The sequence below is a fragment of the Gopherus flavomarginatus genome, chromosome 17 (genome assembly GCF_025201925.1).
Source record: "Gopherus flavomarginatus isolate rGopFla2 chromosome 17, rGopFla2.mat.asm, whole genome shotgun sequence".
In the NCBI taxonomy this organism is placed as follows: Eukaryota; Metazoa; Chordata; order Testudines; family Testudinidae; genus Gopherus; species Gopherus flavomarginatus.
In genome coordinates, this window is record NC_066633.1 from 1850001 (window position 1) to 1866017 (window position 16017).

At 40.5% G+C, this 16017-nt stretch overlaps 1 protein-coding gene across 4 annotated transcripts in view; it reads right to left on the minus strand.

Annotated features, from left to right (window-relative positions):
- The window catches only part of PBX3 (PBX homeobox 3), a 156279-nt gene extending 143284 nt beyond the window's left edge, over nt 1–12995 (minus strand). For 2 of the 4 annotated variants that reach the window (XM_050926732.1, XM_050926734.1), the window contains exons 1-2: nt 11879–12958; nt 10717–10790 (exon numbers count right to left, since the gene is read on the minus strand). In XM_050926732.1, coding sequence (XP_050782689.1) covers nt 10717–10790; nt 11879–12075 — 271 coding nt within the window. In that variant the 5' untranslated portion in view covers nt 12076–12958. The other 2 variants (XM_050926736.1, XM_050926733.1) reach the window with 2 other exon arrangements.
- Between the last annotated feature and the right edge of the window lie 3022 nt (nt 12996–16017).

Here is a 16017-nt window from a genome sequence, read left to right on the forward strand (position 1 = left end):
TACAAAGGGAGAGAAAGAGAGAGAGAGATTGCAACAAAGGGATAAAAATAGGAGGTAGAAAAACGGATAGTTCCTACTTTATTTGAATAACAAGTGAAAACTAAAAATACTTCCACTGTATGTTATTATCAACTGTATCACTGGGTTTTATAGTGCCAGGACTGTGCTATAATTTTTGAGAAAACCTCAGCATAAAGCTCCATAAACCCAACCACTCCTGTAATGTATCACCTTATCTAGTGCACAATCATTTCCACAACTTTTCATGTTAGTATAATTTGTACAAAGATGGTAATAAATATCCTTGAAGTCAAATAAGAATCATTGCACAATCTAATGTAACTTGTTATTACTAGTGACAGTCATTCCTACAACCAGCATCTAACTTATAAGAAAATAAGCAAACAGCTGAGTGTTATTTAGTACAATTACAAATATTCACTAAAAGCATGAAAAGCTTCTTTAATCAACAAACATTTGTAATCAGTGCTTTAAATATCCTGCCAATTGTGTAATGGTATCTGTGAACAATCACCAGCAAAGTAAAACACCAATCATTGTCTATTGTGGACAATGTTTTATTTTTTTTAATCATTAAATAAAAATAAATATAAAATCAGGATGCTGTTTTCATTCTGCTACAGGACTGATTCAAAATACTATCATCCCCAATTAATATACAGAAAAGCAAATCCTTTAAGGAAAGCTTAATCTAGTTATCCTTCAATAGGTGGGACATCATTTAGGAATACTATAATTTAAGTAATAATAGCCACTAGAAATTGATTTGATAGATTGCTATTTCCTATATTTCTTCATACACAACATATCATAGCAATTTTAATGATACTTAGGACCTGCATAACATTTTACAACTTCAGCATATAGTACAAACATTTGTTGATTAATCTTCACAATGATCCTCAGTAGGAAAATAATATGCCCATTTTATAGAGAGGTCAGCTGAGACACAAATGGTGTCTCACTGGCCCCACTGAAGTCAGTGGCAAAACTTCCATTAACTTCAGTTTTGCCTCTAACTTCAATGGGAACAAGACTGGGCTTCAAAATGATTAAAAATCAAAACTTTTAAGCTCCCAGTCCTGAATACTCTATATACTAGATTACACTGCCTTTCAGTGCTCCATTGTCTGTATTATTAAGGATATAGTTAAGATAGGCCTGTTAAAGTGTTCATTATTTAGCATTTTTATTCAAGAGTTTGTAACGTGAAAGTGAATGTTTGCTCATTCTTGGCACATTAGGTTACTTCTTATGAGAAAATTTGGTTTTGTGGTTTCAGAACTATTCTGTTTCCTGTCTAATTCCAAAGTGGTTTCATTTTGTTAATGAAAGTTTTCAGGTTGTGAATTCCAAATGAAGATTTATTTGTTCAACTAGTTCAGATGGTGGTGGGGATTAAAAATAACCAAATTATTTCATTTACAAAAGCAGTTAATGGGCCAATATGGTAACCACATTTCACAAAAAATGTAGTAAGGATTCTTAATCAATAGCGAGAGGTCTTTATTCTCCCCCCTATGGGCATGCTTGTAGCTACTAATTATATTACTGGAAGTTACAAACGAACACAGACACCATGGTTTGCATGCCAGTTGCAATGACTTGATAATCTATATGGCTCTGAAGAAGTCACTATGGTTTATTATGTCTTACGTCATGATGTTAAAAATTCCCCAAAAGTGTTAGAAATCAGCTGCCAGAACAGTGGAGCCCCACATTGAGAGGCACTGGGGCTTCTTTTTTAATTATTGGGGCTCATCACAAGCATGACCATTCTAAAACTACCCCCTGATTGGCTTTAAGTTAATGATCTATGAAGGAGATGTATACAGTGGAGAGGTACAAACCCTCATATCCTATAAGCAATCAGGGAGAGGGCCAGAGATACTAAAAATTTTTCATTGTCCTGCATTACTTCTGTGATATTTTTGTATATTTCCATAAGAAAGGAGAAACTGAACAACACAACTATATCTAAGAGACACCAGCGTTTGAATTAAAGCTACAAGAGCCAGGAAATTTTGAGCTAAATCAGAGACTATCTTTGACTCATCCCACAGTGCCATAATACTGCTGGGGTCTCAGCATAGTTATCTCATGATTCATATATACTCTAATAAATAGGTTCAATGGGTTGAGTTAAGGGCACAGTTTAAGCATTAACTCAGAATTTTCCTTGCTTTTATGGATTTAAGTCAACACCTTAAGGTTACTTCAAATATAGTTTTCTGGCAATTGAATAAAATCTACGGCCAGCGTTACAACTTCTTCCTCCCCAAATGATCCCAAGTATATTTACATAAGACATAATGGAACACCCTACAACTGAGCTGGGATGATAAAAGCTCAAGGCCTGATTCCCCAGGTATCCACATTTACCACCGACTTCAGCTGTTCAGCACCTCTGAAATCAGGCCTTTGTTGTGCTAAAACTGGCAAGAACATCAGCCCAGTAACAGTTAACACTGACCAGAGTTTATAATACAAAGTTGTAAGGTATATCTGAAATAATGCCACAAAAATCAGATGACACAAAGAATTCTAATACTTTTCTTTTGTTAAGGTACAGTAATTGAGAATACAATGAAATTCTTCATGTTCAGTATCTCCCATTAGATCAATTAATATTCAGAGAAAGCCTTTAACATGAAGTTTAAATAATCACAGAAAGAGAAAAAGAATCACCAATGTTCTAGAAGCTTCTCTAGACCTTTCAATCAATTTTATTTATATGCAAAACCAAGAGAAACTCAGAAAAAACAAAGCTCCTCCTGATGCTAAAGCTCTCAATTTACTGACAGGCAAATGGCTTCATGCTGCCACTTAATCTCATTTCTTGCATAATGCCCTCTAATTAGCATATCAAAGTGAATTAATACTTCTAGGGCATTAGCAATGGGAAAATCTGCTTCAGGCTTCACAATAGCAGTTAAGCAAGAGCCAAGAAATCCTCAAAAACACCACAAACCACTTTGCATTGCAAAACTGTTCAATTTATTTATCCTCTCTCTCTAAACACTTTTACCGCACACTGTTTTACTACTGTTCACCAAACAAAATGATAATTGCCAAAGTTACCAGCATCTGTAATGCCTGTTTAGAATCTTAATTTAGATTGTGTACTGGAAGATCTCTAGATGCCTTCATTTGCTCAGTCATATATGTAAACATATACTGCAAAATTGTTACTCTTTTCAGTTTTTTAAATTCAGAGTAATATTATTTAATCCATTTTTGTACCTACAATAAATAAATAAAAATAAAATTATACTTGAAAAGCCACCTGCTGGACAATTCAGACTAAGAGATTAGCTTTAAAATTGATGCATAATATAAATATAACAAGAGGTTTTGACCTGTAAACAAATGATAGACAAACTCCCAAAATGATTGATTTGTAGTATTATAGGACCCATGTTATTCAGTGATTCTGATATTGGTACAACAATTTCACATGACTGGGTAACTTGAAATAGGCTTTCTCCTTAACAACAGAATTTAAATAAAAAACACTAAGATGAAATAAGAAAAATAAATTCATAATGATTTTGTTTATATGCTTCTGTGAAAAATGTTCTTTGTTTCAACTCTCTTTAGCAACAAATATGCACTGCAATAGCTGCTGCATCAAATAATTATTTTTTTCTTTTAAAAGAATCAATCTACTTTCAATAACAGATTATTTCGTTTGTAAAATGCGTTATAATTTATAACCAAAGACTGAAGAGATCAGAAACTTCATAATCTCTGAACTAATTTATCACTCATCTCCAGAAGAGTCTGTAAAAACTGGGTACAAAGAAAAAAAATCCAGAAAACAACTCCAAAACAAACAAAATAAAAAAACAAAACAAGTAGCAAAATCTAAACCTTTGGCTAGAGCTTAAGCGCTCATGTAAGGCTAATGACAAGATGAGGAAGAAAATATCAAGTTCAGTGGTGTTTGCTATGTTTCTATTTACAGCTTATAAACAATAAAGTTTTAGAAGTCACAAATGAAAATACTACAGCTATTTAGCTAGCATTTTCCCCCTTTCTCGAGAATATGCATAGCCCTTATTGAAAAATATATAAATAGTATTCAAGCTTCATTTCCCTTCATATGTAACTCCCTTGTTTACTTAGGTTGTAAAGATAACACAGTGGAATAGCTCTAATGTCCAGCTGAAAAGCGTAATTCATCAGTCTGGCTGATGTACTACTCTAACTTAATAAAAGCAGGAACTATAGTAGCTGACACAAACTTTAATAATTTATATTAAAAATTGATGTGAATTATTTACTCCATTCATACTTAAAGACATGAATTGCATACCAGAGAAAAGCAAATGTGACAAAAGGTCAACATGATGGTGAAAAAAGGCAGGCTGTGTCAGGCATGCGTTATCTGAACCATGCTGATCACCTTGATAAGCGAATAGCATTAAACATGACTGCTGAGAAAACAAACAAAGCATTCTTCTCATGGTGTCAATTCACAGAATACAAACAACTACATCTAATTCCATCAATTATACAAGTAAAGAAAAACTCAAGTCCCTATTTATTTTGACAAGTTAGTATACGAACTTATTATTCCTTCTTATTTTACTTAAAAATAATCACATGACACTCACAGAACTGTAAAACAGTTTAAAAAATTCAGAATAAATAAGCCAAACAAACAATCTTGCTTTATTGCATTATATATTAATAACATATATTGCTTGTGTATTTAAACCTTTTATTACATTTGAAGCAATTTCATATTTTCATTCTGCATATACTTGTCTAAGGTAGATTGCAATATACATTAACATTTCACACAAATTAATATTTAAATTGAATCAGGCTAGCATAATAACCAAATCATGGAAATGTGTATCTTTCACTGAAAGCTGTACAAACCTGGTTGACAAATCTATTAAATTTGTAAAATACGGGATGGCCTTGCATGGCTTGGACCACTACCTACTATTATATTTATTTATACCAAATCAAAAATAAATTATTTAAATTACTATAGTCATAAAATAAACCTGGTGGTAGCTCATAATCATTTTTAAATATTTACAAATGTGCAAGCTTGTTTAATATTCAAGAACAAAATGAAACCCTCTAAAAATGAGGCAGAAAATAAAAGAATTATCTGCTCATACTGAGTTAGTATTGAAAAATAGGTCTGATTTTATCTCGGGGGGGGGGAGGAGGGAAGATGGTCTGGAAACAGATCCTTGTAATCAAGTGAAAGCTTGTGTGTTATTTAAATATATGAAGGAGCTCCTAAATGGCTTAGCGTAAAGGTAGTATGCAATAACAAGACAAAATGTCAGACGTTTTGTTGGGGGAGGAGGGGTGGAAATCACAAAAGCCGTTCTTTTTCTTGGCCAAAATAAATAAATTAGATAGATAAATAAATAAATAAATCTCACACTGGCTAAAGAACCACCACGGAAATAGCATTTTGACTCTCCGTAGGTTAGGAACGGATGACAAAATGGCAATCAGATACTTAATTCAATTTAATTTTTACTAGAAGAACATTTATGAGGCAAAGTGATACCATTACCATTAAGGTGGTGTAAGTAGCGTAACATACTATTGGATGTAATGATTTGGAATATATGTTTAATAATAAATACTTTTTAAAATATACTATTTAAGAATTTTGTGACATTTTAGTTGATTATTCCTAAAAATTTAAATATTAAAAGAAAAAAATCCCACACGAAAATAAAGATGTAGATTTTTAATCCACATTGTTCATTTTCTAACCTACTCAAAGTAAATTAAAAATTATACTAAAGAACTTGATAAGGGCATATGAGGACTGCATATTCCCATTCTTTTTAAATATCTCAACTGAATAACATAGCTATTTTTAAAATATGAAATTGCAAACAGATAAATTATAACAATGTTATTATACCGTTCCACATTTATCTTTTAACATTTAATTAGGGATTGTTTTATTTTATTGCAAATTATTGGCATTATATGATAGTTTTCAAATACTGAAAAAAGTTAAAGATGAATTTAATGTAAGAAAACAAATCTTGCAGTTCAGTTACAAAGGATCCAAATAGAGGAAGGGGCTGATATTTTCAAATTCTTACTGCAAGAGGGGGAAATATGAGGCCTTTCCAATGCTGATTATATAATGGCCACTTTGGTTGATATACTGTGAAATCCTTAGAGGTGTTCCTGAAAACCTCCAAAGAATTGTGCCATGTAAGAGTTTTGCTGTGGAGTGAGGGCATGAGATAGCCCTTTAATCATCAGAATGGCGATGGATGGCTAGTTAGAGTTGTAGCAATAAAAATAAAGGTTTCAGCTTACATGGCAAATAGCAAGAAATTAATCTCATTGTTAACTTCTCGCTATTCATCTGTTTACCATATCTAAAAATCTTTTCATCCTTCAAAACAAAACTCTGCATGAAGGCAGAACATTTTTAATCATCATTTTTCCCCTCTCTCTTTAGACATAAAAAATAGTTCAACCAGCCCAACCAGCCAAGCAGGCCTTTCTCTTCCCCTGCGGACACCTCCTGCAGTCGAGAAGTTCATTAAGTTTTATGATCTTCCCAAGTCAGTCCTGCTTATAAGCCTCAGAAAGGCCACAAATCTGGCAAACCATCATGTATGCCATTAGGCATTACTAGTAAATGAATGCTATTTAGGGTTTGAGGTGACAGTAAATTAGGGTTTGGTTGGCAGCTGTCATTGTTTGGATTTTTTTTTAACGTAATTTTTAAAAACAAACATAAAAAGGCTAGAGACTATGATGGTACAGATCATCTATCAGTACAGCTCAACAATTTGGAATTCCACTGGGAAATAACTGCAATTCCCTAACCATTTTTAAGAACATCAGAATTAATATATTTTCAGTTATATTTGCATACGTAAATATAGCACTTCAGGTATAGAAATTTACTAAAGTGTAAGGATAATCAGATTCTGAATCTAAGCTTTTCTTAACAGTAAACAATGTACAGACAAAATGACATACATACATCAGACTATGATATCAATAGGAGGACAGAAAGATTGATACAAAAGTATGCAACAGATGTGACTCCACATTAAGCATACAACTTAAGATTCTGGAGTGACATCTATTAGAACATATACAGATAAAAATGTAACATAACATGGCCACTAGACAGACCCATTTTTCTTATCTTCCTGTTTTACTAGAGGGGCTTCAGTAAAACTTTGGGGCTCAATCTTCTTTGTATTAATTAAATAAGTGGCAGTTAGTCATCTTTATGAAAACCTGCTACCCGGCAGCAACCTATAGGAACACACATACCAATATATGTTTGTTTGTTTATTTAAAGTTGATTTATACAGAACACAGTATTTTTTAAATGTAAAAATAAATGTCAGATTAGATTTTGTAATTAATTACTTTTAACATGATAAAATATCTCACAGAAAAACTCTTCAGCTACCTACTCCTAAATATGGCAGAGTGAAAAATCTTTAATAAACATAATGCATCTACTAACCCCTGAGGAAATGTATTTTGAGATCCACAAGCATCTGATATGGTTAATTCACCTGAAATTGAGGGTTCCCCTAAACATTCTCTTTCTACCAATCTAGCAAATTCCTCATTAGCTATGCTGAACAATAATAATCCACCAGCAAAGTATTAAAAATTAATGCAATTAAATATAAAAATGTCTGCACAGTTACATTACTTCCTTATTTCTGAAAAGACTTGACTGAAATTACACTTCATGCAGAGGCTATATCCTTTCTGTCTCCTTAATCTAGGTAGAGATAAACCATGACAGTAATTTCCATTACTAACACCAAGGAAAACTTTTCCTCAAATTATAAAAAATTAAGTATTGAGGCACAATCCAACTGCATCTTGATTAAATTATTTTGAGCAAAAGGCAGTGAAGACCAATGGAGAAGAACCCCTACTTAAATTGCATCCCAAACTGTTTACCCTACAAATTCAGAATTGTTTGGCAATAGATGAGTATTTGCACTTTTTTCTCATTGAAACAGATCAGAGAAAAGATGCTAGAAATTCACATTTTCTTTGCTTTGGTAACACTTACTAATGTCTATACAATCATTTAATCTCAATTGGGAGATCTTGAGTGAATATTCCCCTATGGGAACTGTTTGAAGGGGGGTTGATTTACCTCCATCAATCACTCAGTGCATAATCCTATCCCTTCCCAGTTGCTGGGGCTGGCAGGATCTCGCCTTTGGCCAGACAGACGCCTTCAGTCTTTGTTGGCTCTTAGCTATTTTACAAAAGAGATAACTTGCAAACTTGGCTCCCCAAGTCAAGACACAAAAGCAAGATCTCAATTTACAAATTATCACTGAAATCCCCAGAAACATCTGAAATCACAAAATCTCTTCCCTTGTCAGTTTCCTTCTCGCTTCTGAAACAGCAATGGCCTTACCAAGCACCCACTGGCAGTAATTCCTGTCTCTGAAAAGACTTGTTTTTAATTCTCAACTCACCTCTGACATGTGGTTGACTAACTTTCCTTTGAAAGCAGTGAGGCTAAGCCCTGTGCAAATAAGTGATCACAGGACCCTATGCCTTCTTAATTGAAATCTGCCTGCTGCAAAATGTCTAAACATCAAAGGCAGGTTGCTTAGTTAGCTCTGGAGCTGGCTGGGCAAAAAGTTTAGAAAAAGACAAGAAAACAAATATAAACCAAAGTGGAGGGATGGGGGGAGAAGAAGAGGATAACTGTGAACAAGGCACAAAGGGTGTATGTGTGTGGCACGGGGATGGGGGGGAAATCATTCCCCTTATCCAGAGCAATATAATGCAATATAAAGCAGAATCAATCTTAATATTCACAACACAGTCAATACCCCAGTGCTTAGCTGTCAGCAGAAACTGAAGTGGAGTCCAGATAGCAAGGAAACCTTTGGACATTAAGCAGCATAATTTACTGAGAACTATGCACTTTTAGGTTTCTTAGTTAAGATTCACTGTGATTTAATGTTTGATGTCTTATTCTGTAGTCTTATTCTGTAGTCATATGTATTTTTTTTTGTCTTCAGACTGCAATTGAGAACTATAATTTTGTAGAGTAACTAAACAGGTAGCATACAGATTTTTTTTTCAAGTTAGTCAGACCTTAATAATGCTCTTGCTTCTCATATTACATACAATACTTTTCAAAATCCTTCCCTCTAAAAAGTGACTAATTTTTCTCAACTTAAAGTCAGGGGGGTCAAAGAACATACACACAAGCTGCTATAAAGTTTCAATGTGTCTTAATATATCTTAACAAAATTAGTTTGTCAACACTTTTGGGAAGAAAAATTCTGGTTTTAAAATATTATTGCACCAAAAAAAAAAAAAAAAGACTTTGCTGTGCTCCCTACAAACAAATATTGGCAGAAAGCATTCTACCACTTTTACACTCATAACTTCACTTTGTACAGTCTAATTGTTAATGCTCTTGTATCCTCAGCATCAACAGCATTTCTGTTTTATCATCTCTTAAAATGTGATGCATCCAGACAGAATGGTATATTTAGACATGTTAACGCTTACAAAGTTTACTGATCCCTTTAACATGTTCTGTATTATATGAAGAAATATTTTTGTATAGCACATATATATGATTAATGTTTGTACAGCACTTGAAAGATGAAGAGCGCTATATAAATGGTAAGTGTTATTGTTATAAGAAAAATATTACATATCTAGGTTAAACCCCTAATGCTCTTTTAACCTGAATGTGTAGAACAAGCTCAAGAACTAGAATTCTAAATAATACACTGTTAAAATGGGTATTACAATTAAGATTTTGAAAAGTGCATTTCAGGTAACTGGTAAAAAAAAGTAAGATATATAACTTAACTGTAAATATATAAAAGTATATGCTACTAACTTGCTTCTACCCTTTTTTAGTCCATATTATTGAAATACAGCTTCTAGAAAACTTCAGGGTGTTTTTTGCTGTAATATTTTGTCTACAGATATATGGATATGAATAGCAATATCTACAGACAGAAATACTCATGTACATATATAACTCTCACAATTTAAATGTACATAAAAATAAATGTATGATATACAACAACGTACATCTGTATGTATGTGAACATGTGTGGACACATTTATACACAGATACACACACACCCTTAAGCATTTCTTAAGACTATAGTTAATTTCCTACATAATGTACTCGTTTGAATCTGTCAACTCAATGTGTCCAATAACATATATTCTGCTAATTACACAGAGAAACAATAAGGTGGCCCGAGTGAAACAGAAAGTTGCCCGCTATGTTTTTCTCTTGCTCTCTACTCTGCCTTGCAATTGGCTTCTCCAATCTCACATTGCTCCTTTAAGAAATTGACATACAAACAAGGCAGAGAGGGGGAGAGAGCCTGGTTGCTCGGTGTTACTTTCTTGATTGCAGCCAGAGGGGGAATTTACTCTGTGGACGGTGACACACGATCATTTTCATCTACATTTCATTTTACATCGGGATTATGAATTGTAAAATTTGCTCCAGATTTATTACATTCTCCTCCTCCCCTCCCCTCCTCTCCTCAGATCAGAAGCAGGAAAGGAGGCAATGATCAAAGATGGCTGCGGTGCCTAAAGCAGCTCTCAGGCTCGCAGAATCTAAGCTTCGAGAAGTATTGCAATGTTTACCTATTTGGAGTTCGATTTAAAGCCACGTTACTCCTGGTCTCTTACCTGTTTTCTCTTTGATTTCACACAGGACACTGAACAGAGCAGGCTTCATTCTGTGGCAGTTCAGTGCATGCTTTCTGAAAAACAGATAGGAAAAAACAAATGTATTAACAAAAGCTATTTGATAACATGGCGCCTTTCCACAATAAAATGATTTAATTGTGTCTCTGCATTTTATTGTTAATATATTCCATGCAAAGTAATAGGAAGCAAAGTTAATTACAAGTGACAAGGAATCTTTGGCTACAGCTTTTGGCTGCGAGTGGGGGAGGTACATATTTGCCCTGTAGGCTACCAGGCAACATAATCATATTGTGTGCAAAGTAGCAAACATTAAGAAGAAATGTGAGGATATTTAAATTCAGGGACAAGAGGAGCAAATAAAAGGGAGTTTCAAATGCCTTCTCTCATTTATCACCAAAGCAGGGACTGGATGACAAGTAAAAGATTCAGGTAGCCCCAGTCCCCCTGCCACTTGCAGACTTGTGAAACTCACAGAAGTTTGGTTTTAAAGCCATGCTTTAAAGGTTTCTTTTCATGTTTATTTTTAAGTCAAATTAGCTTTATGTAAATTCCCTGGTATACTAAGTGAATAAATCAAAGCCTGTCTCGAGTACTTTCCATTCTTCTACATTAGAACTGATTTGTTAAAGGGAAGAACTTCCAGAGATCATATTCTTTGTTTTGTATTTACTGTGATTTCAAACATTGAGGATTTTCTCCCTGAAGCAATATCTTGTCAGCTTTGTAATTCATCTGCCACCACTTCAGAGGCAGGGGAGAAAGAAAGAAAAAAAAAAGTTACACTTCTTAACAAGAAATCAAAGTCTCACGAAGAACAAATATTGCAGGATGGTGATTTTTAAATGAGTGTCAACCAGATAGTCTAAAGACAAGGAAATGGAAATAGGAATATCTGAGCAACAGCCTTCCACGCATAAGTGTAAATAAAATGGAACAGGAAATAATGGTACAAGCATAACATATTTATATTTTACAAATAATTAATAGCAACTTTGATTTTGCCTTTGCTGCTTGAAATTTCTCCTACGGTATTAAGTTGCTCTAATTGTGAGACGCTTGGTCTCTACAGAGGAGCAGAAGGGAGAGAAACAAAAACCACACACACACATAAAAAGACAAGGTTTAATTAGACGAAACCAACTTTGCTTGTGCCTCATCCAGGCTTTGGTCAGTAATGGTCATGATCTGATGGAGGATGTCTCCGATGTCCTGCTTTCTGCCGTCGCCGTCTGCCCCTTCATGTCCATGGGGAGGAGGCAGAGCCATCCCCCCCTGCACCGAGTGGCCAGCCAGGTTCACACCGGCCAGAGTCTGCAACATCCTGGACTGATCATCCATACCTCCTACCGCAGCCCAATCAATGCACTTTTAGAGATAGCAGCAGGAGAAACGGCAAAAACAGCCTTACAATCAGAGGAAGGAGGTTTGTGCTTAGAAAAGAAAATGCAAATAAATCTCTGGCTCTTGTAGTCAATTTCAGTTCCTGTTTGTTGTTATTTGCTCTCGCAATATTTTTTTTTAAATCAGTATTTAGTATTTCACCGGCTCTCAGTTGTTTATTCCACTCTCTTCTTTCCAATGCAGTAAATCACTCCCTTCTTTAGTTACAATCTTCTTTCATCATAATTATATTTGTGGCTTGAATAAATGAGTTGATGAGGTTTCTTTGCAGTTTTCTCTCCCTCGTACAATCTTCCTCCAACGTTTTTTTTCCCTCTCTTCTTTTTATTTTTATTGTTGCTTATGTCTTTCCTCCACTTGTCCAAAAAAAAATCTTCTTCGCAAAAAAAGGCAAATTAAAAAACAAAAACACAAAAAACTTGCTTTCAAATCCTTAAAAAGTTAGGAGGGTGGCAAACAGCAAAAACCACAACAAACCAAGCAAACACCCCCATCCCCAAATTGCAACATTAAAAAAGCCCAAGAAAACACAAACACAGATGAAAAAAATTGCTTTCCCCCCCCAAAAAAAATAACAAATGATCCCAAGTCTGTACAATGGGGACAAAATTGCAGCTATCAAAAGTTTGAACTTGTGCAAAGAAAAGAGCGGAAATAAAGGGGAAAGAACTGTAAAAAAATTAATTACACACTCTCTGCAAAGCAATGTGCAAAAATATCAGCCAGCTGGAATTTATGAGCCCAGCAGCCCAGTGACTGTGTGTGTTTTATGTTGTTTGATGGCCGCTTTGGTGAGGGATTGACAGTCTGCCAATGCCACTCACTCACCCTGCAGACGTGTCACCCTGTGAAGGAGGAGAGAGGCAGAGAGAGCGCGCGAGCGAGGGGACGCGGGAGCCAGGCGGGGCCACGCCCACTTCCCTCCCCTTCCCCCTCCCCTTCTGAGAGAGCGCGAGGGAGCTAGGCTGAGGCGCTCCCCCTGCTGCTGCTGAGAGAGAGCGGGGCACCCGCCGGAGCCACGCCCCCTCCCATCTCGAGACTCCTGGCGGAGACCACGCCCCTCTGCTCCCCTCCCCACTAACTCCTCCTTCCCTCCACCCCGTCTCTGCTTCACTGAGCCCCCAACCCCCCTCCAAGTGTCTGTCACCCCTCACACTGACCCCCCAGTGTCTGTCACCCCAACCTCCCAAACTGACCCCCCCCGTGTCCTATCATCCCCAACCCCCCACACTGACCCCCCTCCCAATGTCCTGTCACCCCTCACACTGACCCCCCAGTGTCTGTCACCCCAACCTCCCAAACTGACCCCCCCGTGTCCTATCATCCCCAACCCCCCACACTGACCCCCCTCCCAATGTCCTGTCACCCCTCACACTGACCCCCCAGTGTCTGTCACCCCAACCTCCCAAACTGACCCCCCCGTGTCCTATCATCCCCAACCCCCCACACTGACCCCCCCTCCCAATGTCCTGTAACCCCCCACACTGACCCCCCAGTGTCTGTCACCCCTAAATACACTGACCCCCCTCCCAGCGTCCTGTCATCCCCACCCCCCACACTGACACCCCTCTGTGTCCTGTCACCCCCACACTGAATCCCCCAGCGTCTGTCACCCCAACCTCCCACACTGACCCCCTCCCACTGTCCTATCGTCCCCAACCCCCCACACTTCATCCCCAACCCCCCACACTGACCCCCCCTCCCAATGTCCTGTAACCCCCCACACTGACTCCCCCAGTGTCTGTCACCCCCCACACTGACCCCCCTCCCAGCGTCCTATCATCCCCACCCCCCACACTGACACCCCTCAGTGTCCTGTCACCCCCACACTGAATCCCCCAGCGTCTGTCACTCCAACCCCCTACACTGACCCCCCTCCCACTGTCCTATCATCCCCAACCCCCCACACTTCATCCCCAACCCCCCACACTGACCCCCCTCCCAATGTCCTGTAACCCCCCACACTGACTCCCCCAGTGTCTGTCACCCCCCACACTGACCCCCCTCCCAGCGTCCTGTCATCCCCACCCCCCACACTGACACCCCTCAGTGTCCTGTCACCCCCACACTGAATCCCCCAGCGTCTGTCACTCCAACCCCCTACACTGACCCCCCTCCCAGCGTCTTGTCATCCCCAACCCCCCACACTGACCCCCCTCCCACTGTCCTATATCCCCAACCCCCCACACTGACCCCCTCCCAATGTCCTGTCACCCCCACACTGACCCCCCCAGTGTCTATCACCCCAACCCCCCACACTGACCCTCCCTCGCCCTCCCGGTGTCATGTCATCCCCCAGTCTCCCCCACACTGACCACCTTTCCCTCTCCCTCTCAGCATCCTGTCACCTCCCCCGGCCCTGCCCCACAGTGACCTGCCCTCTCCCATGTCCTGTCACCTCCCCCACACTGACCATCCCTCCCACCCCTCCCTGTGTCCTGTCACCTCCCCAGCCCCCCAACACTGACCCTCCATCCCCACCCTCCCAGTGTCCTGTCACCCCCCCAATCCCCTACACTGACCCTCCCTCTCCCTCCTGGTGTCATGTCACCCCCCCCCCGTCCTCCCCCCACTGACCATCCCTCCCTTCCCCTCCCAGTGTCCTGTCACCTCACTCAGCCTCCCCCACACCGATCATCCCCATAACAGGTACTCCCCACACTGTCATCTCCCCCTCCAGGTCCCGCCCACCCGCAGGTAAATCCCACCCAGTCCTCACCACGCCCCTTTCAAAACGCCCCGCCCCTTATCCGGCTGAAGGCTCCGCCCTGTGGGGCGTGGCCTCCATCACGGCATCTGGTCTCCCCCTGGGCAGGTCCAACTAAACCTTCTTCCGGGGGTCACCCTGCAGCGCCGCGGCGGCCTGCGGGGGCCCGAGCCGCTCCCAGCACCCGAGGGTGGGGTCTTTCCAACAAGCTGTGAATTCACCGCCCAATCAGAGCGGGACTGAGACAGCACACTGCCAATCAGAACGCGCGGGGCGGGGCTAATTCCGCCATGCGCTCGAGCCTTCCCCCTTCCCTGCGAAACTTGGGATTGGAGAGTTCGAACAGTCACGTGGCACTGGGCGAAGGGCGCCGCTGTCCCGCCCTCTCTGTTACTATGGCAACAGTACAGCTGGGCTGGGGTTCGCGCTACTCTCTATCACCGCAGCAGCTGCTGCTCCCCCTCACCCTCCCCTGCCATTGGGGCTCGGGCCAGTGGGGTGCCCGGCTCCCCCATTACCCCCCCCTGCCATTGGGGCTCTGGCCAGTGGGGTGCCAGCTCCTCCCTCACCCTCCCAGGCATTGGGGCTCGGGCCAGTGGGGTGCCGGCTCCTTCCTCACCCCTCCCCCAGGCATTGGGGCTCTGGCCAGTGGGGTGCCCGGCTCCCTCTCACCCCCCAGGCATTGTGGCTTGGGCCAGTGTGGTACCCGGCTCCCCCCTCATCCTTCTGGCATTGGGGCTCGGGCCAGTGGGGTTCCCGGCTCCTCCCTCACGCTTCCAGGCATTGGGGCTCTGGCCAGTGGGGTGCCCAGCTCCTTCCTCACCCCCCCCCGGCATTGGGACTCCGGCCAGTGGGGTGCCCGGCTCCTTCCTCACCCCCCATGGCATTGGGGCTCCGGCCAGTGGGGTACCGGCTCCCCCCTCACCTCCCCTAGGCATTGGGGCTCTGGCCAGTGGGGTGCCCAGCTCCCCCTCTCACTCCCCTGCCATTGGGGCTCTGGCCAGTGGGGTGTCCAGCTCCCCCTCACCCCTCTGGCACTGGGGCTCAGGCCAGTGGGGTGCCTGGCTCCCTCCTCAACCTCCCAGGCATTGGGGTTCGGGCCACTGGCGTGCCCGGCTCCTTCCTCACCCCCCCATGCATTGGGGCTCTGACCAGTGGGGTGCCCGGCTCCT